Consider the following 26183-nt stretch of genomic DNA (forward strand, 5'->3'; position numbering starts at 1 on the left):
GTTAAAGCTGACCTATGTGTCCTGTCAAGGTTCATTATATAACTCTGCCTAGCTATGAATACATTCACACAAATTAAAAAATAAAATCCTTAGGGATACCTGGGTGGCTCAGTGGTTGAGCATCTGTCTTTGGCTCAGGTCACGATCCTGTGGTCCAGGGATCAAGTGCGGCATCAGGCTCCCCGGACAGAACCTGCTTCTCCCTCTGCCTGTGTCCCTGCCTCTCTCTCTCTCTGTCTCTCATTAATAAATAAAAATAAAATCTTAAAAAAATTAAAAAATAAAATTCTTAGAAATGAACACGAAAAGCGGTCCTGGGACAGAGTCCCACATCAGGCTTCCTGCTTCAGTGGTGAACCTGCTTCTCCCTCTGCCCCTCCCCCTGCTTGTGTTCATGCTTTCTCTCAAATATAAAAAATCAATGGAAAAAGATTACCACTTAATTTTTTTTAAAGGGGAAAAATACAAAATTGACATTTATAGAAGAATCAGTAGACACAAAAAATATTTAATCTCACTGATAAAGAGACAAAATGAAAAAAGCAACAGAATACATTTTTCTTCTGTCAAGTCAACAAAGCTTTGCTGGTAAGAGTGTGGGAGGAAATATCGCCCTCAGTCGTGATGGTGGGAGTTATGATCATACATTCCTGTAGGCTATATCTGCAGTATTTATCAAAAGCTTTTAATGTGTCCCTGCCTTTTAACTCAATACTTCCACTTCAAGAACTTATCCTGTAGAAATTACCAAATGCACAAAGAGGTACAAGGATGTTCATCATAGTGTCACTTATATGACTGAAAATGAGAAACCACGTCAATGTCCCAAAGTATAGGTTAATGGGATAAGTTGTGATGCAGACAAATACTAGAATACTGTCTAGACATTAAGGCAGTTTTGAGGGACGCCTGGGTGGCTCAGCAGTTGACCGTCTACCTTTGGCTCCGGGCGTGATCCTCAGTCTGGGGATTGAGTCCCACACATTGGGCTCCCCTTAGGGAGCCTGCTTCTCCCTCTACCTATGTCTCTGCCTCTCTCTGTGTTTCTCCTGAATAAATAAATAAAATCTTAAAAAAAAGGAGTTTTGAAAAGGGATATTTGAAAACACAGGGAAATGGTCATGACATTATTAACGAAAAAGTTAAAAAGAGAATATAAAACTATGCTAGAAAACTCTAACAGGAAGATACACACCAGAACAATAGCAAAATATCTCTGTGTGGTAAGAAAGCAGGAGGTTCTTACTCTCTTCTTTAAAGTATGGCATAGTTTTGATTTCTGCCATAAATACATATTGCTTTTGTGTTCAGGGTAAGACCCATATAAAATGTTTAAGGTCTTCAAATAGTTGGAAAACCTGGCAAAATGTTCACTCCCTAAGAGATTCAGGAAAGCAAGCAATCGTATGATTTCTAATAAAAATTAAAAGAAAAATGTACAGTGATCTCTACATCTGGGGAGACATCAGGAAAATAAATTAAAAACTAAAGATTAGGGCTGCCTGGGTGGCTCAGTGGTTGGGTGTCTGCCTTAGGCTCAGAGCCTGGTCCCGGGGTTCCAGGATCGAGTCCCGCATCAGGCTCCCCACGAGGGGTCTGCTTCTCTCTCTGTGTCTCTGCCTCTATCTCTGTGTCTCTCATGAATAAATATATAAAATCTTTAAAAAAAAATAAAAACTAAAGATTAGAGAAATTGATATATAATTAATACACATATATAAAATAGCACCTTATGGGTATAGTTGATTTTTTTTTTAGGGTTTAAAATACTTTTGGGAGGGGGTGCCTGGGTTGGTTAAGCATCTGAATCTTAATTCTGGCTGAGGTCATGATCTCAGGATCATGAGACCAAGTCCCAGGTTGGGCTCTGTGCTCAATAAGGAGCCTGCTTAAGATTCTCCCTCTCCCTCTGTGCTCCTTCCATGCACATGATCTTTCTTTCAAATGTACAAGTACCTCTTTAAAAAAATAAATAAAAAATAAAAAACTTTTTTGGGAGAAACAAACATTAAAACAAAAACCTGAGATGGGGGATCCCTGGGTGGCGCAGCGGTTTGGCGCCTGCCTTTGGCCCACGGCGCGATCCTGGAGACCCGGGATCGAATCCCACGTTGGGCTCCCGGTGTATGGAGCCTGCTTCTCCCTCTGCCTGTGTCTCTGCCTCTCTCTCTCTCTCTCTCTCTCTCTCTCTCTCTCTCTGTGTGTGTGTGTGACTATCATAAATAAATTTAAAAAATTAAAAAAAAAAAACCTGAGATGCCCAGGGTGGCTCAGTGGTTTAGCGTTTGCCTTCAGCCCAGGGCATGATCCTGGAGTCCTTGGATTGAGTCCCGCATCGGGCTCCCTGCATGGAGCCTGCTTCTTCCTTTACCTATGTCTCTGCCTCCCTCTCTGTGTCTCTCATGAATAAATAAATTTTAAAAATCTTAAAACAAAAACAAAAACCTTATATAAAGAACTTCTGATTAAAGTTTAAAGGTATTGCTATAAAATGTGGTATTCAGAAGAAGATTTTGTATTAAAAACTCTTCAGATTATTTCCAGTGTCCAATTTTATAGGTTCTCAGCGATTACTCGGTATGGTAATTATTAGTACATGAAATTAACAGTATCTCTTAACGATTCCTTAGAAAGATTCAGGAAAGCTCCTCCTGTCCACTTTAAGTCGAATTCATTTCCATGAATTCACATGGGGCATCTTCTATAGGATGAGCCAGGACAGGCACTGGGAAATCTCTGGTCCTCAGGGTCAGCCACAGCAGCGGACAAACCCAGAGCCCTCTGCTCTGCAGCATGGACACGAACCTCATTGGGTTCAGCAATGGGGAAGGTTCTTCTTCTTTGCTCTTCACTGGCTCCCTTCCCATAGTTGGTGCATTTCCCAAGGCTCTAGCTTTGCCCTCCTCTCCCCACTGCTTTTTGGGACAGCCGACGCTTCAGCTCTTACTTCTTCCAGGCTGCTGGTCAAGTCGAGAATGTCAGTCTTGACAGCTCAAGATGCCCAGCTTACCGGTTCTCTGCCTACAGGCTGTCCCCGCATCCATCCCTTACTCTTTATTAAGCCCTGTGGCTGCGTCCTTGCCAATCTACTCCCTGTTGGCTGCTCCCTGACTTCCTCACCACCTGCATGCAACCCTCATGTCAATTCCAGAGAAACAATCATGCAGCGCCTCCAATGTCTGCCCAAACTACCCAATAATAATTGAATAAGTGAATACTAAATAATAAACCAGTAGTGAAGATTTCCAAGTCTTCTGCAGGATCTCCAAGGGCATCTCTCCTTCCTCCCACAGTGCACCTCGCTCCCAGCCATCTGGGTTGTCTGGATGCTGCACGGTGCTTATTCCTCACCCCAAATCTTTCCCCCTATGTCTCCTTTTGCTTGTCTCTCTGCACAGAACCTTGCTGCCCGGTTAAGCCTTCCACCTCCCACTACATCTATCAAACTAGACATCAAGAATGCAGGTATTTTTACTTTGGGCTAAAATAGATTCCTTTTACTCAATCATCACACTTTTAAATAGGCAAAATGCTCAATTTCTGACAAAGCTGTATCTCCTTTGCTAAACCAGAGCTGTTAGAATACCATCTCCCACCTGACTTTGTTAAAACAGGGAGTCAGAGACAAGGGCTCTCTATAATTACCAAGTTTTTTGTCTTGTGGCCACAAGGCACCTGTATTTGTCCTGTAGACTCACCTGCCAGCACAGAAAGGAAACACATTGCCTCGTCTCTGGTATTGAAACACAGCAACAAAGAATGCCTCTTAGCAGCCAGGGGCATGTAGCAATTCTAATCTCATCAACTGCTTTCTGTCAAAAATACATGAGCACATCTGGAAAACTCAAGAGTCTCATAAAAACATGTCAGATCCACTTCAGTGGGGGCAAGCTAACAGTCAAAAAAAGCCTTCAGAAGGCCCTTCTGCTGGAAGTCCCTATTTCTTGTCAAAAGTGACAAGGAAGGGGATCCCTGGGTGGCGCAGCGGTTTGGCGCCTGCCTTTGGCCCAGGGCGCGATCCTGGAGACCCAGGATCGAGTCCCACATCGGGCTCCCGGTGCATGGAGCCTGCTTCTCCCTCCGCCTGTGTCTCTGCCTCTCTCTCTCTCTCTGTGACTATCATAAATAAATAAAAATTAAAAATTAAAAAAAAAAAGTGACAAGGAATGAAGAGTCCCAATTACTGATCACACTCAGTTTTGTGAACAAATTACTTACTTGGGAATGATTGCTTGAGGTCTCGATTTTCTCCTGGGACTTGTCTCTGGCTAGTTTGGCAGCTTCTTTCACCTCCTGGAATTTCTCTGCAAACTGAAGATGATGAACAAGAGTTACTGAGGTTGTTCTCACTGTTACACACTGCTGGTCTTCAGAGCTCACCTTCATTGCTTTGCATTCATTTTAAGTCAATTAACTCTGTATAAATCCAGAAGAATAATTGTATTTGAGATTGAAAAGAAAGGAACATAAGGAATGCTTCTTCCAGGATACTACCAGCCCAGATCATATCTGAAGCTCTTTTAAGATTTGAGAGACAGAGAGAGAACACATGTGCCTGGGAGAGGGGCAGAGCGAGGGAGAGAATCTCAAGCAGATTCCCCCTTGAGCATGGAGCCTGACACAGGTATCGATCCCAGGACCCTGAGATCATCACCTGAGCTGAAACTAAGAGTCGGATGCTTAACCACCCATGCGCCACCCACGTGCCCCAGATCTGAATCATTTTTTAAGTTGCTGAAGCTAGTTTAATAATACTAAAGCAAGTACCTCCAGTGAACGGTAACTCATACAAATGCAAAAACATCAATGTAGCTGTACCACAGAAGGGATCCATGAAAAACTTTATCATCTCTATGAAGGATCCAAGAACTTATACAATATGATGGAAACCAACAAGGGATGCCTGGGTGGCTCAGTGGTTGAGCATCTGCCTTTGGCTCAGGGTGTGATCCTGGGGTCCTGGGATGAGTCCCATGTTGCACTCCCTGCAGGGAGCCTGCTTCTCCCTCTGCCTATGTCTCTGCCTCTCTTGCTGTGTCTCGTATGAATAAATAAAATCTTAAAAAAAAAAAAAAAAAAGATCTGAAGAGCTGGGGAGAAGAAACTGTTCTTGATTTTAAAGGCTTAAGCTATAGGGGTGCCTGGGTGCTCAGTCACTTAAGCATCTGCCTTCAGCTCAGGTCATGATCCCAGGGTCCTGGGAGCCTCAGGTCAGGCTCCCTGCTCAGCGCGGAGCCTGCTTCTCCCTCTCCCTCTGCTTCCCCCCACCCACCCCTGCTTGTGCTCTCTGGCTCTGTCAAATAAATACATAAAATCTTTAAAAAATTATTTTAATGAAAGCTTAAGATATAAAATAGCAAAATGCAAAACAGCAAAAGGGAACATGGGGCCTAAGATTATATCTGTGCTGAAAAGACCATCTGTAAAAGACACCTTGAGGAGCAACTAGGGCACCTGGGTGGCTTCAACTGGTTGATCATCTGGCTCTTGGTTTTTCAGTTTAGGTCAAGATCTCAGGGTCATGGGATCAAGCCCCACATCTGGCTCTGTGCTCAGTTTGCTTCAGATTCTCTCTCCCTCCACCCCTCCCTGCATGTGCTCACTCTCCAAAATGAATATTTTTTTAAAAAACAAATGCCAATGATGTTATGGTCATGAGGGAAATGTCATTATTTTTTTAGAGATAGATACTGAAATGTCTTGATGTCTGCAATGTACCTGGAAGCACTTCAACAACAATAAAATAGATGAAGAAATGTAGCAAATGTTAATGAGGGTTAAATCTGGTGATATGTATATGGGTGTTTATTATATGATGCTTTCTACTTTAAAGAAATGTTTTAATATTTTCATTATAAAACACTCTTCAAATGCCAGGGGTAATCAAATCAATCACTGCCTTATAGTCACTGACAAGGCAACTGATTTTTAATTAGCAAATACATTGTTTGAGCAGAGAACATTCTGTGATAGATAATGCTGGCATTACAAAGCAAGAGAGAGCTAAATGTGGTTGCTGAGAAACACAAAGAGCCAGCAAGTTGCAAGGCTACCGACAGTTCTATGACTTTTGCTGAGAATGCATTAATTTCTGGGCATGGGCTACCCCCTGAGTATCTCCATGACACAGGCAACAGTGGTCCACTTTGGAAAATCTTGCCAGATGACAGACACCGGAGAACAAAGCATCTGGCGGAAGCAGAAAAGGTCAGCCCTTCCATTCTGGCCTGTGTTGCTCCTGCAGGACCATAAATAAAGCCACAGCCACGGGGCTTCATATTTAAGCATCCCACAGCTGTCAGAGGAAAATCACATTACTTGTTTGAAACACGTGCGGTCCAGCAGGGATGCACAAAGCCCCTCCCCACCCTGCTTCCTTTGAGGAGGCCCTGAAAGTAAACACATCATGTCAGAAACTCCTTGACAGCATGGTCCACGCCTTTCCTCTTGGCATCCTACCCAATACCGGCAGAAAGCAGGCACAAATAAGTTTGTTCGGTGAATGAATGATCTCTGGGTTCCAGACCCACAGCTCCCCCCACGCCGCTCAGCCACTTGGAAACAAATCATGTCAAAGGCACAGGTCTAGTCTAAGAGTGGGGCAGCTCTTCTTCTGCTAGACAAGTGAGAATGCGTTCTGGGAGGAACTGTGGTAAAGTGTCTGGGAGTATTCACAGCCCCAACCCTCTGCTTCCTAAGCTCACCTGACCGGCTCTACCTAGGAACTAGGCAGGGCAACTCCCAGAACATGAACATTATCCCAGAAGAGATTCTAGGCAGGCACATAGAGGCCTTTCAATCTTACTAAGACATTAAAAGATTTGATTTCTAAAGGTCTTAGTTTAAATGTTTTTGGGAAAAAAAAAAAGAAAAAGAAATAAATGTTTTTGGGCCCAGTACCAATGAAAAGTCAAATACGATTTGCAGAAAACTGTAGCAGACACCCTTGCTAACAGCCTCACCCACACCATACTCCGAAAGATCAGGGATGCCTCTCTCCCTGCAAGCGTCTCCATGTTTGCCAGGCCACCCAAACCAGAAGTGCTCTCTTCTTCACGGGTCCTTCATGTCCCTGTCAGGATTCCTTTCTCTCATGGGTCTTGTTTGAAGTTGCTTTTCAACTAGACTGGAAATGTCATTAGCCAGTGTCACACTCATTCAGTCAACAAACATGGTCCAAGCACCAGTTGTTCCTTCAGTGAACACATATTCCCACCATCCTGGGCTGGGCCATGTACACTGTGCAGCTATCGCAGGCTGCTCTGCCCTCCAGGAGGCCACGAGTTGAGCAGCAGAGGACACTGGCAAGCAAGTCAGTACCTAAAATTCTGCCCGGCTCTGACAGAACAAGTCACTTCTGGACAGAGCTTGCGCCTCTGTTCCCTCTGTCTTGTACCTCACCCTGAATATCCCTAACTGGTGAAGATCTTCGTTCTACTCTTGGAGACTCTCAGCCTAGGACATAAGCTTTCAACTCCAATGGCTTCTTGCTTGTCTCTGGACACCCCTCATGATGGCTCCCTGGTGGCCCTACAGTCCCAGCCCTGGTAGGCATACTTACCACCCTCTTCCCCCTGGACCCTCAGGACAACCACATCTATATGCTAAGGAGTTTAATGACTTCTTGACACACCTTCTCTCTTTGGCTTCTCACCAGCATCCTGTAGGATGGGGATTCTCATCTCTGGTTTCCAGATGAGAAAGTACCCATGATCACACAGCTAATAAAGGGTAAACTCGAACTTGTGCCCAGATCTGTCTTCCACACACCCAGTTACCCTCTTGTGCCAACAAGGATGCCTAGAGTCTTGCCCATAGCAGTTGCTAAGTCTTTACGGATTAGATTTTCCAGTTGCAAAGGGAAGTCCCATGACCTTAAAATTAAACTGGAACTGTATTCACTCCCTCTTTAAATGAAAATTACTTACAAAAGTTTCAGCTCAAAACAGGCCATGGGGATCTTTTAGGCAAAGACAAGGCCTGAGACACAAAATATCAGACGTGGAGTGGGGGGCTCGACTCGTTCTAATTGTACAGCTCTCCTCAGTTCCACTGAGTAACTCTCCTTCTCAAGAGTTATAAGAAGACCAGGAGCAGCTGTCATACACACACCTGAACACACATCTCTATAGGACTGCAATGTGATGGTGCCATATCAGTAATAACAGCTTAGAATAGCCCAGAAAAGGGGAAAGGACACGTCTCCTTGGCTCCCAGGGATGAGCAGAGCAGAGTGGCTGAGGTGTCTCATCTCATTACGTACACACTCACAGCAACCCTTGGGTGCTTGGTACACAAATGGGGACAGGTGGCTTTTGTAACCGCCAATGTTACGCTGGGATAGAACACAGGACATCTGACACCAGCACTGGATGATAGTGTCCTAAGACCTACCTGCTTAGCGGCCAGCTTAGGTAAGTGGCCCAACTCTGACCCTTACCAGCCTTTCAAGTGCAGGCAAGTGAACCACTCTGAGCCTCGGCCTCATCTATACGATGTGGGCAACAATGCTGCCTCTGTGGGTCAATGGAGGAGAAAACATGTGGCTTTGCTGGGTTGGTGGCAAGGGGTCAAGAGAGAGAACTGTAGCATCTCTGGCCTTCTGCAAGTAAAATAAAAGCTAAAGCCTGGAAACCACAATGTTTAGTAAAAGAGACATATCAAAGGGTGAATTCATCCATTCAGAAACATGAACTAGTTATCGCTATGCACCAGTGGCTGAGCTGGGGACCCCGAAATAATTAAGGAAGATTTGGCTTCTGTCTTCAGAGAAATTCTGAGTTTGTAGAGGATTTGGTTTTGCCTTCAAATGGGTAAGAATAAAAAAGAAAATTTCAAAAAATAAGCTTAAAATGTAATGAAGTAGGATATGCCCTATCAGATAAATTTTAAATTTAAAAAATCCCCTAAAAAATGTGGTACCAGTAGATGCACAATAGAAAGAGGTCCTACTGTTTATGTCAACATTAGCCTGTGATAAAGGAGGAATCTTACACTGGTGGGGAAGATGACTGACACAACCTTAGTAAGAAGAGGCAAAGGAGTTTAAATCTTTACTGCAAACATGTAGCATGATCAATTTTCTTTTTTGTTTTTTCATGATCAGTTTTCAATGAGATAAAGTGGTAAGTGTGTTTTTTAAAAATATGGATGCAAACAGAATTGAACATTTATTTAACTTCTGCTTGAAGGGTGAGAGGGTAATATTCTAAACTTGGAAGAAATAAAAGAAAAATCATATGAATGACAGACTTGATCACACAACAGGGGAAAAAACCCCACTAAATCAGAAGGGAAACAACCACCTGGGGAGGACTATGCATAGATAGGCTGGTATCATAGAAAAAGGGCCATTATCTTTAGTAGAGGAAGAGTTTGTGCACACAGAAAAGGAAAATATGAAAAAACCCAACAAATACATGGCAAAATTCACAAATAAAAAAAAAAAAAACACAGTAAGCAAGCAACTGATAAAAACGATTGCTCAGTCCCGCTGGAAATGCAAATCAAAATAATGAGGTACTATTCTTTGCTTGCTAAATTAGCAAACATTAAATACAATTATAATACCCAATGTGGGCAAGATATTTCCAGGCACATTGTGTGGCGGTGCAGCCCCACAGAGAAGCAATTTGGAAATGTGGATCATCAGTGAAAAAAAGCATTCATACCCACTGACCTAGTGATATCACTTCTGGGAAACAATTCTATGAAAAAAATTGAGAACATGAAAAAAAAAAAAAGGCTTCAATACAAAAATGCTAATCCTAGCTTTATCTATAACAATGGAAACCCAGCAGCAACCAAGAAGTACCAGAGGATTGTCCTTTGATGAAAAATCCCCTGACTCCAAGTCTTTAGTTTTAAAATCTTCCCATTATAAAAAAAAAAAAAAAAAAAAAAAAAAGCACATATGCTTGTGAATTTAGACATTGTAGTTTGGAAAAAAATATTTCTTAAACCTGTAATCCTATCACTCAGTGATACGCACTGACCACATAAATTTTGAATAGTTTTCTATCTGTGTATATGCATTCATCACGCATTTTTTTTTTAAAGATTTTATTTATTCAGAGAGAGAGAGAGAAAGCAGGGGGAGGTGCAGAGTGAGAGAAAGAATCCCAAACAGACTCCAACTCAATGTGGAGCCAGAGACAGGGCTCGATCTCATGACCTGAGCTGAAATCAAGAGTCAGACACTCAACTGACTGAGCTACCCAGGTGCCCCATGACACATACTTCTTTTCAAAGTAGAATGATATGGTACACTTTATTTTATAGTCACTTTTGAAATTAACAGTGTGACATTAATATTTCCATGCAATTATATGACCTTCTACTATAGCATCCGAATTGCCATGTAGAGAGGCATAGTACCCTAAAGGATATACTGGAGTTTATTTCACCTAATTGCTTACTGCTGGGCATTTGGCTGGTGTTCTTGGATTTTTGCTTTTGCTATTACAAATGATGCTGCAAGGAAAATTCTTACAGTTAAATCTCTGTGCTCAGTTATAATTATTTCCTAAGAATAGATGCCAATAAATGAGACCAACAGATCAAAGGATATTCAAAGCATAAAGGTTTCTGAAATGTATGCCAAATCCCCATGTCTTTACTTATTAGGATCATTTTCTGCAATTTTTAAACTTGGAGTAATAATCTGTAAAAAAATTAAAATCATCATCTTTTTCACCATTATCCTGCTAGAAAATGAAAGACTATTGTTTTATTTGTGGATTTTTTTGGTCTCGTGTATTGAAGACCCCGTGGCAGACACGATTTGCTTATTCAAAATCCATTTATTTTCTCCTGGCTTAACAAAATTTCAAATTTGACTGAAGCAGGAAATATCCTAGCTGGGAGAAAATAAGAACCAGTGTAAACCGGTCATGGCAACCTAATTCTCTCTGCCCCACCCCCTACACCTCATTGGAAGGTGGCCCAGGGACCCAAGACTGACTGTTGGACCCAAGGAGAAGTCTGCCAAGGGAGCTCACAAGGAGGTAGCTTCTGCCCTCTCCCTCTTGCCATGAATGCAGATGTGATGGACAGAGCTTGAGAAGCCATCTTAGCAACATGAGGAACAGGCTAATAAAAGAAACAAACATGCAGAGCCCTCACACCCAACATCATGGGGCCACCATTATCAATGCTGGCAGCGGCCTTCCTCTGGATTTCTTTTGCGTATGAAAAGAATAAGTCTATTTGCCTCAGCACTGTGATTAGTTCCATTACCTGCAGCCCAAAGCATTCTCACTGAAACATATCAAAAGAATGATTAATATCCCCCACGTAAAAACAATGGCCCTTAAATCAGAAAGGTGGAAGACAGAACAATGTTCTTACAACTACACAGACTTGCTGAGGTGAACTTCAGGATGTAAATTTGGATCACAGATAGAATAATTAAAATGGGTCAGCAGCCAATGCCACGTGTATCTGTGTGTCTGAGAAAGAGGATTTAGAAGAACTGATCACGGAGCACTAACAACATGATCATCCCCTTTGTGGCAGGAGGTACTTCCTTCTGTCTGTGATAAATGACAGGGAGCCAAACTTGAAACAGTGACACCCCAAGGTCAGCTGCCAGAAAGAACCTCTACTTTAACAACTGGCTCACTCTTAACATTTGGATCTCCTTCCTTTCATCTCTTTTCAGAAGTTCTTCCTCTTCTCAGAATGCAAGCTCCTTCACCGAGGCACCATGTCCCCGCCAGCGGGCGGACAGTCCCCGTACTACGTCTGGGCTGGTGGTGTGGGGTGGTCCTCGTAATAGGAGCAGTGAAGACCAAGGTATCTATTTTCCCTTCTGGAAGGTAGGGAGAGATGTGTATATAAAGCATTCTTAAATGAAAATAGCCACACTGGCATTCCTTTTCTAGCCTCATTACAGGCTGTGATTACTGATCCCTCTTTTGGGACCGTGGGTGGCTGCTTGGTGGTGTCCGGAACACGTAGCCCCAGCCGTCCCCTCAGCCACATGCCCTGGGAGCCTTTGGGCTTGAGCTCCTCTCTGCCAGCTAATTGCCACTTGTCGAGACTACCAGCCTCACTTCAGGGTAATTCATCAGTGTGTGGCTAATCGTCCCTGTCACAGAGAAGGGGGAAAGTTGACTTGAAACACTTTGAACAAAGGCGACATCTGAGGGCTTATTTGATGAGTCTTTGTGACAACGGCAGGTCATGGCCATGCAGCAGAAACTCCAGCGCTGCCAGAGGAGACTGGGTGACTCACGAAGGAGGGCACTCCTCCCGAATGACAGGACATTCCCTTCCGCTGGAGAGAACCAGGAGAGGCTGCCCATGCACACAGCAAGGCCTGAGGTCTCCTCAGTTCTTGGAGCCGGAAGGAAATGACCTCTAACCATGATTTTTGTGTTCAGTTCTCCCTTCTTTCGGTTCTTTTCATTAAAACATTCCCTGTTTATCCTTCTTAGCTCCTCTGATTCCTCCCGAGGTTGGAGAAATTGTTCCAGGCAGCTGAGAGCTGATTCTGTCAAAAGGCTGGGGCTTCTGGAAGGCCTGCAGCCTTGGGCTGCATGGGAGGAAGTGACCTCACAGCCGTGGGGCCTTGCCTCTGATGGAGCCTCTGCATCTCCATGGGGCTTCCCTGGAGGTGTGAGGAGGACACCCCCACTTCCTCCGCCATGGAGAGGAACCATGGAGGGGCTCAGGAGGACCCCTCCCCACCCCTGTCCCCACCAGGCACTGCTTCAGAGGGAAAACGTGCCCAATCCCTGCTGCTCGCTTTGGACAGTGGTGCTAGTATCATTGGTTCAACAAACCACCATCATACCTGCTTCCACTTCACATAAATTCTGATTCTCACATCCCTTGTTCTTCCTCATTTCACAAAACAGCAGCTCCAGCTGTCCACCCTCCAGCCCGCCTCACCCTAGAGCTCCTGTGTCTCACATCCACATACTGAGTCCCGCCAGTTCAGCCCCACGGCGGTTCCCGAGGGCCTCCAGCTCTGACTTAGGCATCCCTGGTCCCAGAACAGCCAGTCTGCCTTGAGGTTGGACAAATCAAGCTACAATGCAAATCTGATCGTTTTCCTTCTTGGCTTAAAATCCTCCACAGAGGGCACCTGGGTGGCTCAGTGTTGAGCATCTGCCTTCAGCTCAGGTCATGATCCCGGGATCCTGGGATTAAGTCCGGCATCAGGCTCCTTGCAGGGGGCCTGCTTCTCTCTCTGCATCTCTCATGAATAAATAAAAATAAAATCTTAAAAAAAAAAGTCCTCCACAGGCCACAGTCTCAAGTCCAGGGCTGGCCTCTGGCCATAGCCGTGCCTACCCCAGAGCCCACAGACCCCATTAACAGTCTCTCTCATGACAAGGTGCCATGGGTTTGCTCGTGTGGTTCCTGCTACATGGAGGATGACAGAAAAGGGAAGTCCTCCCCGTGGGCATGACCTGGAACATCTCCTTGTCCAGCATGCATGGGACAGGTGGCCTGGTGGCAGGGTCCACTCTGAACCCTGAGGAATGGTCAGGGGCCCAGCTACCTGGGTAGGGATCGGGAAACAGCAGAGTCAGAGGTTAGTGACAAAGAGATTTGGGAAGAGCTGCATCAGCGGAACACAGGGGGGCAAGAGGAACCGAAGTCTGAAAATACTCACATTCCATGTGAATGCTTGCAACTAGCTGAAAGTCTGCATCCCCCTCAAATTCATATGTTGAAATCCTAACCCCCAATGTGATGCATTAGGAGGTGGGGCCACTGAGAGGGGATAAGGTCACGTGGGTGGAGCCCTTAGAAATGGGACTGGTGGCCTCATAAGAGACCCGAGGGCTCTCCATCCACCACATAAGGGCACAGTGAGAAACTGCCAGCATACAACTGGAAAGTGGGCCTTCCTCTGACGCTGGCCATGCTGGCACCCTGATCTCAGACTTCCAGCTTCCAGAGCCCTGAGAAACCAACTTTGTTGTGTATAAGCCACCCAGTGTGTGGTATTTTGTCATAACAGCCTGAATGGACTGAGACAATGTTCCTCTGAACCCCTCATCTTGGCACCAAAGATAATCCTTCAAACCAGGGCAGGAAGGGCTGCCCTATGGACACCAGGTCTTTCTCCCATGGGCTGCACAGTGCCTGTTCCAAAGCCTTCCAGGACACACCGGTCTGGGGGTCAGGGAGAAAGGTACCATGTGACCTTGACCATCCTTGCTCCTGCTCTCCATGGCCACTGGATCTCTGACCCGCTGAGTGCCAACCACCAACAAGAGTGAGTGAGCCCCAATTCTGCATCATACCCCTAAGTGATTACCGGCTTGGTGCAAAGCTAACTGCATTGGGCACCTTCATCCAGAGCAAATGGGACTCATCCTCCCTTGATAGGCTCCATGGTCTGTCATGGCAGTGCCAGCCCCACCACTCAGAGACCTGCTTAACATCCTTTGTGCCACATAGCACAGCCTCAAGCCAGCAGACTCACTTCTCTGCAAATGAAAGGAAGCAAGAGTCTGATAACCCTGGGATTCTCGGTCTACCCACTTTATAGAACTCTGCTGCGCTGCTGCTGGAACACACACTCTCCAGACTAGTGGGATGTGGTGCTTCCCCTCAGGGGTACAGTGCACAAGTCTGGGGACTAAGGGACATCGTTTCCCACAATTATACCCAATGGCCCAGAGTCAAGAATCCTGTTCCCTTCCCTGTTTCAGGGCCCTGGTGAACTGAAGGGAAGGTTTTATTTATTATTTTTTTTAAAGATTTTATTTGAGAGCAAGAGCACAAGTTGGGAGAGGAGCAGGAGAGGGAAAAGCAGGCTCGCCACTGAGCAGGGAGACAGGACACGGGGCTTGATCCCAGGACCCTTAGATCATGACCTGAGCTGAAGGTAGATGCTTCACCAACTGAGCCACCCATGTGCCCCTGGGCGGGGGGGGAGGGGTTAGTCTCTAGAAAAGGATACTTCTGTGAGCAAGTGGCATGAGAAAGATGCTTAGAGTGCCACCAGGCCACTTTGGGTCTCTGGGGCTTCTTAGGAGGTAATATCCCCATGGAAGTACCTGGGGAAGAGGAGTCTGTGGGGTGTCCTCCATCAGGGGCTCATTTCTGTGGAGGTAGGATGGCTGGATCCATGGACTGCAGGCCTTTGTGCCCAAGCGTGTATGTGCCTGTGTATGTGCCTGTGTGCCCAAACATGTGTGTCTAAGCGTGTATGTGCATGTGTACCCAAGCATGTAACTGTGTGTGTACATGCCCAAGCGTGTATGTGCATGCATGCCAAAGTGTGTATGTGTGTGTACTCACACAGCACATCCACACACTCTAGACAGATGTGAGGTGCAGATCCGCAGGCCCCTGCAGGGTGGCGTCCTGACTTGTCTTAATGCCCCCTCTTTGCAAGCTGTCATCTGTATACACAGGGAACCCAAGCAGTCAAGTCCATCGTAAGTGACCCTGTCAAGTCCCCAGGAGTCTAGAATTTCGTAAATGCCTCTGAGAATTGACCACGGCCCTGCATCCTTAGCACCTAGCATACTGTTGGCCCAGCGAGAGCTCAATAAATATGTTCAGGGCCATGGTCTAGAGAGAAACACTCTTAAGCAAAGTTTCCTGAGCCAGACTGGCTCTGGGCCTTCCCTTTCAATTCTCCCTAGGATTCTCTGGGACCTCTGACATCCTTCCAGTAAGTTCCTGTGTCATGTAAACCAGCCAGTCTTGGAACTCTTCTAGCATCCTATGAGGAAACCTACTCACTCAAACAAGCTCTGGGTCTGTTAATCAGCTGGACGAGGCCTCTCAGAGATGGTCAATTTGTCCCCACAGACCTTGGGGCTCTCCAAGCCTGTGGTCAGTCCTGATCCACTCATAACACCTTTCTGACTGTATACAGAGTGTGTCTTAAGCCCTTGAGAGAATCAAATCAAAGTTATAAATACCTTCCCCAGAAAAAAGAAAAGCAACATGCACAGCAAACGCTGTGTGACGTTTTAAGGGGTGCAGGGACTCCAGGGCAGGAAGTGCTTGCTGTAAGTATGCGGCAGCACCTCCCTCTGCTTACAGGCTCCAGTCAGAGGGTCACTGATGCCAAGGGCTGGCAGGTGCACACTGGGCTCAGGGTGACACACAGGGGAAAGGAACCACCGGCAGGGTGGCTTGCTGGGGCTGCGGTCTTAGGCTCTGCAGGAGCAGGTGTCACGTAAGCCTTCCTTCCCCAACGACACCATTTCAAGGGACCTGAGCTTTCTAAGGGGTCGCCCGGCTGGGCAGCCCTACAGCACCAGAAGGGTTGGAGAGGAATCCTGCTCACCAGTGGCACCACTCAGGCCCTTGGCATCCAGGCACCGAGGGACAGAGCATCCGACGAGAGACCCTCATTACCTTGGTCAGGTGCTGCTCCGAGGAAAACCCCAGGCCAAACACTGTGTTGGCTCTGCTGTCAGCCCACTGCCCAAACTTCTGTGACGTCTTGGTGAAGGTCATGTTGGGTGTGATGGTGCTGTTTATAATCACCTGCAGGAAAGAGCCAAAGAACAGAAAGTGAAACCCTGAATGTGCCACCCATGGAGCTCCTTACAAGCTTGGCACAGCAAGCACCTAACATGGGCATCCTGGCACTGCTACACTTGCCCCTGGGACCTCCTGGCACATCCTATGCCGAGTCCAATACATGACCATGATAAGGTGTAACTGAGTTAAAAACAGACAGTCACTCTAAAATAGACCTTACAGCTAGTGGGAGAAAGCATGCCCTAAGGAGAGAATAGTTTCCCAAACTGCTATTTATTTCCTCAAAGCTCTCGTACCTCCAACGGCCCTTCATGGCCATTTAGCCCTGCCCCACACTCTCTGAGACACTGTGCTATGCACTCTTCTAAGCACCTGGAGCCACCGTGTCCTGCTCAAACAACTTAAAATCTCCACCAGCAATTGGGATTTGCTGTTTCCTGACAAGAAGGAAAAGGTAGGGGGCACCTGGGTGGCTCAGTGGTTGAGCACCTGCCTTTGGCTCAGGTTGTGATCCTGGGGTCCTGGGATCCAGTCCCACATCAGGCTCCCCTCAGGGAGCCTGCTTCTCCTGCTACCTGTGTCTCTGCCTCTCTCTGTGTGTCTCTCATGAATAAATAAATAAAATCTTAAAAACAAAAGAAAAGGTATATTCCAATCAGGATCATTTGTGAAGGGTTAATTTACAAAGAAAGTAATGGTACATGTATGAGCTGGTTGTAGAGAAGCCGTAAGTGATGGTATAGGGACTCAGCGCTTAATGTCACCCCCTCCTTGGCCTAGAAGGATGAGGGGAGGAAGAGGTTACAGATTATGGAGGACCAGAGTCACGGACAGCAGACTGCCTCGATATAGGGGTACACACATGGCTTTCCCCAGGAGGGAAGCCCGGGGAACAGAGACCCTCACTCCTCCCCTGTGGTCTCCTGCCCCTGGCCAGACCCAATCAGAAGCCAGAGGCCCCGTGGACCAAGTGCTGGACTCTGCAGGGCAGCCTCTCGGAGACCACAGCATGGTAGGAAGGATGGAGAAAGAAGTTGGAAGGGATATCCAGCACATAGCATGTTCATGCTTTCAACATTTACAGAGAACATTTACTTGTCAGGCATTCTGTTAACCAAAGACAAGAGATGAACAAGTCAGGATTCCTGATCTTCTCGTTGCAGTTGCAGGAAGTCAGGAAGAGGGTAGAGACATGTAAATAAATCACCAAATAAATGATAAGCATTAGTAAATATCAATGATACGCTCATTCTGGCAGAAATCCTTCAAAGCCCTAAGACTCTGAGAAATACTCATGAAAAATGCCCCTGGAAAAAAAGGGATGTTTGCTAACAGGCAAGAGTGGCTTACTTCCCCCATCAAACCATGTGTGATGCTCTGAGCAGAAGCAGTAGCATTCTAAGCTTGGGCACAGCTCACTCTGTCGCACTTCACTTTATCACACGCCACAGAGAATTCACTGTTTTAGTTTTTTTTTAAGATTTTATTTATTCATGAGAGACAGAGAGACAGAGAGGCAGAGACACAGGCAGAGGGAGAAGCAGGCTCCCTGCAGGGAACCCAATGTGGGACTCGATCCCCTGGAATGGGATTATGCCCTGAGCCGGAGGCAGATGCTCAACCACTAAGCCATCCAGGTGTTTCGATAATTCGGTTTTTTGTTTGTTTGTTTTTTACAAATTGAAGGTTTGTGGCAACCCTGCTGTCAAGCAAGTCTATCGGCACCATTTTCCCAACAGCATTTTTTGCTCAGTTTGTGTCTCAGTATCACGTTTGGATTATTCTTGTAATATTTCAAACGTTTTCAGTTACTCTATTTGTGATGGTGATCTGTGATCACTGACTGCAACTCACAGAGAGCTCAGATAATAGTTAGCATTTTTAGCAATAAAGCATTTTTAAATTAAGACATGTACTTTTCTCAAACTAATGCTGTTGCACACTCAACAGACTACAGCATGGTATAAATGTAACTATTATATATACTTAGGAAACCAAAACACTCCCTTGATGCGGTTCACTGTGACATTTACTTTATTGTAGTGGTCTAGAACCGAAGCCATAGTATCACTGAAGTGTGCCTGTAAATATTCTCAAGGATGAATCTACTGGCGCTTTTATTAAGGAAATGCTCATTCTCAAAAGTCAACTCTGAACACTTCTGATAAAGCAGGGAAGAAAAAACACTAACTGGCATGGCCTCGGTTTCCTTGGTAGGAACTTTTTTTTTTTAAGATTTTATTTATGTATTCATAAGAGACAGAGAGAGATAGAGAGAGAGAGAGAGAGAGAGAGAGAGAGAGAGAGAGAGAGAGGCAGAGACACAGGCAGAAGGAGAAGCAGGCTCTCCCATGCAGGGAGCCTGATGTGGGTCTCGATCCTGGGTCTCCATGTTCAGGCCCTGGGCTGAAGGTGGTGCTAAACCGCTGAGTCACCGGGATGCCCTCCTTGGTAGGAACTTTAATTATTTTGCTGGACAGATTCTGGACAGTCTTCTGGACACAGATTCTTATCTTTGCCAGGCAGGAAGTTAGAGGTGCCTCTGGAAACAGAGGTATCATTGCCACATATAAGTGAACATGCCTACTGAATTTTCTCCTTAGAAAATTAGCATTAGCTCAAGTATAAACCCTGTTTACTTGGCAAAATAATTTCTGGATGTTAATACTAACAGCAGTAATTACTATTTATCTAGCACATCTTGAGAGCTTTCCTCCTATCAGCCCACAGAAGCCTTCAAGGAGGGGCTACCCCTCGCCCCTCCACTTCACAGAAGGAGACAATGACCTGGTAAGGAGCAGGGCCTAGAGATAAAACTCAGGTTGTCTGACCAGAAACCTGCTTGTGGAACTTGTATATAATGTGCTTCTCATTTTGTGCAAGATGACCTCCCTTCTTCTTGCCCATCTGGAAAGTACAGATGCCTCCACTGCACACTGGGTTCTTTCCCTTTGACTATGATAACTCCTATAATAACAAAGTCCACAGGAGTTAAGACACGTTATCAAGCATTTTTTAGATAGCTGGATGCAAGCATGGTTGGTCGGTCAAGAGCTCTGCCTGTTGTCACCTAACACTCTCAGAGATGGGGGCAGAGGAGCAGGGTGTGTGAAATGCAGACCTAAACCAGGGGCAAGTGTAGAATGTTTCTCGGACCTTGGAGGCTGGCAGGGGCTGGCTCAGCCCCATGTGGGATGGGTTAAGGTGGAATCAAGGCAGGCCTAGGGCAGGTGTGTGGCTGGGCACTGGATCACACTGGATCACATGATCCCAGAAAGCCAACCCCAGTCACCTCTGAATTACCAGGATCCTGGGATGGAAGTCTTCATGCTCCTTCACAGCAGACCTATTCCTCTAGTTAGCCTCCACATTCCTTCCCCAAAGCCCTATTGAGAGGGAGAGACTGAGTATAGGACACACTTGTGAAGCTGGCCCCAAACACACTGTCCTGGAGTCTGGCAGGCTGGAATACCAAAGGTGAGGACCCCTGGTATTCCTTTAGGATGTAATAGTTCCTAAGGCACTTTTTCATACAGTCTTCTATCTCATTCCCATTTTCATAGATGGAAAAACTGAGGTTCAACAAAGTGAAATGACACATTCAAGGCCACACAACTAGTGTGGCTAAAAGGAATATAATGTATGTACTACTTACAAGGCAATGAGTAACTGGTCTCAAGAGCTAAATCTGTAACAGTTCATGAGCTTCTCAAATCTGTTGACTCAATTGTCTTATCTTTTTTTTTTTTTTTTTTTTTTTTGAAAAATTCTCAATCAGGGCACCTGGGTGGCTCAGTGGTTCAGCGTCTGCCTTTGGCTCAGGGAGTGATCCCAGGGTCCTGGGCTCCAGTCTCACATTGGGCTCCCCACAGAGAGTCTGATTCTCCCTCTGCCTGTGTCTCTGCCTCTCTCTGTGTGTCTCTCATGAATAAATAAATTAAATCTTTAAAGAAGGAAAAAAGAAAATTTCTCAACCATTCTATGAGTATCACTTCTGCTGTCTCCTCTCCTCTGAGACTCCAAGTACACATATGCTAGACCATAGTGCATCCAACATGGCTTACATTTTTACCAGCTTTTCACTCCCTGATTCTTGGTTCTCTCTGTTTCTAATCTGGATATTTTCTATTGGTCTATCCTCCAGTTCACATCCTGGCTACTGATACATCCAATCTGCTGCTAAACCTAGTCATTGACTCTTTTTTTTTTTTTTTAGATTTTATTTATGTATTTGAGACAGAGAGAGAGAGAGAGCACGCATGAGTGGGGAGAGCAGTAGAGGGAGAAGGAGAAGCAGGCTCCCCGCTGAACAGGGAGCCCAATACAGGACTTGATCCCAGGACCTCAGGATCATGACCTGAGCCAAAGGCAGATGCTTTACTGACTGAGCCACCCAGGTGCCCCTGAACTCTTAATTTTAGACTTTGTGTGTATATATACATATATATTATAATTTATTAATATAATTATATTAATATATTATATATTTATATTATATATAGTATTATATATTATATTATATATTATATTAATATATATATATTTAGTTCTAGAATGTCCATTTGATTCTTTATAAAAATTCTAAGCCTTTGGGAGCTATCCTCCTTCTTGTCATCTACTTTGTCCATTTTCCTCTCTATTTACTTGGATATATTAATCATAGCTCTTTAAAAATCTTTGATGCTGACCCTAATGTCTGGATTATGCTGGAATCTGCTTCTCCTCATCTGGGTTTTGCTTCTTGTGACTCTAGGCATTTGGTTTTGTCTTTCAGGGTGTCTAGTCATTTTTCACTGTATGGTGGCAAATGGGTATGAAAGAACTTGTGAGGGTTCCATATGACATTACTACCTACAGAAGAAACTTTTCCCCTTTGTCCTTTGGGCAGGTAGGGAATTCAGGAAATCCCTAGTGCATTCAAGGATGGAGCTGGGTCAGGGCCCAGTGTCAGAGCTGGTAAGGCTCAGCTCACCTCTGCTTCACACTGTTTTCTAGGGCTTTCAACTGCGAGCTTGACAGGTCTTTATGTCCTCTTCCCCAAAAGACTTTAGGAGAGTCAGTTCTGTTTATCAGAGTTCCTCAGCTTTGCTCCATAGCTTTCCAAATTTTTTTATAAGATTTTATTTATTTATTCATGAGAGACACAGAGAGAGGCAGAGACATAGGCAGACGGAGAAGCAGGCTCCCTGCAGGGAGCCTGATGTGGGACTCGATCCCAGGACCTCAGGATCACTCCCTGAGCTGAACGCAGACACTCAACCACTGAGCCACCCAGGCGCACCCCCATAGCTTTCCAAATTTTAACCTTCAAATTTGGCAAGCCCTGAAGGAGAAACTGGCCATGTGTCTGGGGCCATTCATCCCCAATTCTGTCACTCGAGCTCCAAAATCTCTGCTGGTCTGTCTCTTCCTAGGGGCCAAGCACGGAGTTTCAGCTTCCAGCTCCTCTTCACATCAGCGAGTGCCCCTCCCCCCCAGAGAGGGTGGCACATGGATCAATCAATTCCCTGTGCCCTCTGGCATTTTCGTGCCTTTGCTGTTCTTACCAGACCCTTTGGCAGGTCTTTGTTTTCTAAGCACTGCAAATAGGAGGGAAATTTTACTCAATCTTACAGAAGCATCCAGTCTACCTCTTCAGACGGGCATGCACCTGCAAGTCAGCCACTGTCTTGTGGAGAGTCCAGGTGTTGTCTGAAGGCCCCCCAGCCTCCAGGGCTGCCCCTCTGGTCATGGGCACGGCCGCCTGCTCAGCAGCTTCCTTCTTCCCCCAGCAGCCCTGGCTGGCAGCCAGGCCCAACACAGAAAAGAGCTGCCAAATTCCACTGTCACTGTCATCTCTGAGCGGTCCTTGTCTCTCTGGAATTTCAGTCCCTCATGTCCATGGTGTTTCTATGGTTTTCTGATGCATGCATGCCAGTCTTTCTTTCCTTCCTTCCCTTTCTCTTTCTTCTTTCCTTCTCCTTCCTTCCCTTCTTCTCTATTTTATTTATTTGAGAGAGGGAAACAGCATGAGCAGGGGAAGGGCGGAGGGAGAAGTAGACTCCCTGCTAAGCTCAATCCCAAGAACCCCGAGATCATGACCTGAGCCCAGTGCAGATGTTTCACCCACTAAGCCACCCAGGCACCCCTCTCCGATGCCTTTCAATTGTCATCACCTGGGTTCTGTGCTTGGCCACCAGAAGGACCGCTGCCTGCCGGCATGTAGATAATTTACTCAAAAGCGGAAGTGCTGACTCTGGGAACGTTCCAAGAGATGTAATGTACTACATGTCTCAGGTAACACTTTCTGCTGTGGGAAGCATGCAACCTTTCATGGGTTGCTGTTTATACCAAGAAGCAAAACTACTTTGAGGTACCAATCTGGCTTATTAGCATGACTTCCAGGGGCTGGCTCCAATCAGCTGCAGATATTCCTCAGATCCCCCAGTACCCACCTGGAGCAAAGATCCCAGACCTCTAACCAACTGCCCAGTTCATCCCTCCCCTTCTGTTGCCCATGCTCAAGTATGTCAGTGGGGAGGTATCAGAACACCCAGCCTGTAATTTAGTTCCTGAAACTGCCCCCCACCTTATTCTCTCCATTCACCTGCCCCAAATTAAACCACCCCCGTCCCCTGGGTCCCTTCCTCACCCCCCACCTCAGGTGTTCCTCTTACCCACCCACCTGCACTGGGCACTCACCACCACAGACCAAGGACAAACAGAAGGTCCATTCACTCTTACAGCACAAATTTCTGCTCCTCTAGGAACTCTCCATCAGGACATTACAGTGGGAGGTAATGTCCCCTCATTCCCTACTGACAGGCCTGCTCTGCCACAGGACTGCCCTGCTTCTGGTTCAGCACAGTGACCCACACTCTGTCACCAGCATCAAGGTATCTGGCATTTAACAAACATGGCCTAGAGCATCCCCCAAGCTGGGAGTCAGCCGGGAGGGAGAAAGAGGGAAGCCCTCTCCCCTCAATGTGCCACTCTTGCAATCAGGCTGGTTCCCTGTACTGTGCAATGTCCCAGCTGTCTCCTGACAGCTTACCCAAGGCTCTGGGACTTCCAGAACTTTCTGAATTCAGAACAAAGGAAGATAGGGGAAGGAAAGCCATCATTCACTTCTAAGTTACCCATTATGTTGCTAAAATTCACCGGAGATGGCGGGTCTAAACCATTTCCAGGCCATATTGGTAAGCCTATTTCTATGAGAGAGACAAGCAGCTGGCTATTCTCCCAGGACATCCAGGGCACTGACCTTCTCAGAAGCAGCAAGACTGACAGTGAGAGCAATCAAGCTGTCAAACATGACCAATCCCAAAGCCCCCATCCTGCACTTCCCACTAATATGGGAAGCTCATCCTGTGCTGACCAGTCTCCTGGGCAGACAGAGGCTTCCAAGGGCAAGCTCCTTCCGAGTGTGTTCCTCTCAGGCACCCAGATCATTTCTGGCTACCTGCTCTTGTACTTCTGTTTCTCATGAGAGTCTTTCATGCTCCTCAGCCTGTGTGAGGGAGTGAAAGAAGGTGGATATCCATGAAAAGTTCTGTGTGCTCGGGTCTGCGGTGGGAGTGCCTGGTGCAGCTGTGGGGTAGGAGAGACCTCCTGGGGTGTGCAGAGGACGTGGCACCCAAGGGGGGCTCAGCGCTGGGCCGATGAATGGAGCCCTCTCTCAGGAGCCTGATGGACATAAGTTCCACCTCAATTTCACTGGCAATATGGAAAGTGCACTGCCATCAGCATTATATACTCACCAAACTCACAATAGGTCTGGTGATACCGGTTGGGGCAAGGATACGGGACAAGGGGAGCCCTCAGAGATTGGTAAAGTCGTTTTGAAAAACAGTGTGGCTTTCCCTGATAAAGTAAGAAATGCACATTCCCTATCAACCCAGCAAATCCACCACTAAGTACACACATGAGAGAAATCTTTGCACAGGTGTATCAGGAGAAATAAACAAGAATGTTTTCAGTGGCAGTGTTTGCAAACACAAATGTCCACCACCAGCAGAATGTACATACTGGTCTATTCATCTAACAAAATACTATCCCACAGTGAAAATGAACCAAGGCTATAGGCATCAAGAGGGATGAATCCTTTTTTTTTTTTTTTAAGATTTTATTTATTTATTCATGAGAATACACAGAGAGGATAGAGAGAGAGAGAGAGAGAGAGAGAGAGAGAGAGAGAGAGAGAGAGAGAGGCAGAGACAAAGGCAGAGGGAGAAGCAGGCTCCATGCAGGGAGCCTGACATGGGACTTGATCCCAGTTCTCCAGGATCACTCCCTGGGCTGTAGGCCACGCTAAACCGCTGAGCCACCCAGGGCTGCCCAAGAGGGATGAATCCTAAACACAATGCTGGCAGGTGGCCCAAGGTACAAACTTCCTGCTGTAAGATAGATAAATACTGAGGATGGAATATATAACACGAGGGCTACAGCTAACACTGCCGTGCGCTACACAGGAAAGTCAAGAGAGTAGATCCTAAGAGTTCTCATCACAAGGAAAAACTTGTTTTCTCTTCATGGAATCCATAGGAGATGATGGATGTTAGCTGAACCTACTGCGGAACTCATTTCACAATGTATATAAATCAAACCATCATGCTGTATGCCATAAGCTTGTACAGTGATATATATCAACTATTCCTGAATAAAACTAGGGGAGAATCCAACATTAAGCAAAAAAATTAAAAAGGAAGTCACAAAAGGAGATACGCAGTATGGGTCACCAGTGGGATTGTATTTATATAAGGTTCGAAATAGGCAAAACTAAATCATGTATTATTTAGGGCCAGAGTCAACAAACTATAGCCCGCAAACCAAATCCAGCCTGTGGCCTTATCTGTTTTTGTAAATAAAGTTTTATCGCACACAGCCCCATCCATTCATTTATATATTAGTCTACAGCTGTTTTCTTGCCTGAAGAGAAACGCTGAATAGTTCAACAAGGACTGTGCAGTTCATTAAAAAAAAATTACCATAAGGCCCGTTAGAGAAAAATTTTGCCAACCTCTGGTTTAGGGATACACTCAGATGGCAAAACCATAAAGAAAAAGGATCACTTAATACAAACTTTGAGAGAGTGGTAGCCTTTTGAGGGGCATATAATTAGAGACAGGCCCATTAAGGGACTTCTGAAGGAGATTCCTCAACCAGGCGAGCAGGTACAGGAATGTTCACTTTACTACCAGACATTAAACGTAACAGACAGTTGGTAGTAAGTATGACAAAGTTGTCAGGGAGGCTAATCTCTGTGAGCAGAGGTTTCTGAAAACACAAGGTGGGGCGCCCTGCACTCAGGGACACTGGAAAATTTGATGGGGACAGAGGAGGGGGCTGGGCCTATAGGTTCTGGCCCCAGGGGACATGGAGGGCTTAGCAGACTATGGGGTGGCAGGAGCGGAGGGTGTCCCCAGCAGGAGGCAACAGAGGAACAAGAGGAGAGGCAGCACCAAGGAAGAGCAGGGGAAGAAGTGCAGGGGGCAGTGAGGACAATCCAGACAGAACAAGACTAATGAGGTCCTGGTTGATGAGATGGAGGGTGCTCTGTGGGTGGTAAATGCCGCAGATGAGTCAGCAGTGCCTCCATGGGAGGGGGGCGGCGATGGCGAGTCTAGGGGGAGCTGAAGGCCAGAAGCCCAGAAAGATGCTTCACATAATGCATCCTGGGGAATAGGCTGCAACGGGAGCGCCTGTCTCCTAAACACACCCCTTTCCTCTTTTGT

General features: G+C 46.0%; 1 protein-coding gene across 4 annotated transcripts in view; it reads right to left on the reverse strand.

Moving 5' to 3' along the window:
* HOMER2 (homer scaffold protein 2) overlaps positions 1–26183 on the reverse strand; it is a 94300-nt gene that overhangs the window by 14567 nt on the left and 53550 nt on the right. For all 4 annotated transcript variants that reach the window (XM_072737422.1, XM_072737419.1, XM_072737421.1 and 1 more), the window contains 2 exons: positions 16342–16473; positions 4219–4311 (listed from right to left, as the gene is read on the reverse strand). In XM_072737422.1, coding sequence (XP_072593523.1) covers positions 4219–4311; positions 16342–16473 — 225 coding nt within the window. The remainder of the gene's footprint in view (positions 1–4218; positions 4312–16341; positions 16474–26183) is intronic.

The sequence above is a fragment of the Vulpes vulpes genome, chromosome 14 (genome assembly GCF_048418805.1).
Source record: "Vulpes vulpes isolate BD-2025 chromosome 14, VulVul3, whole genome shotgun sequence".
Taxonomy (NCBI): Eukaryota; Metazoa; Chordata; class Mammalia; order Carnivora; family Canidae; genus Vulpes; species Vulpes vulpes.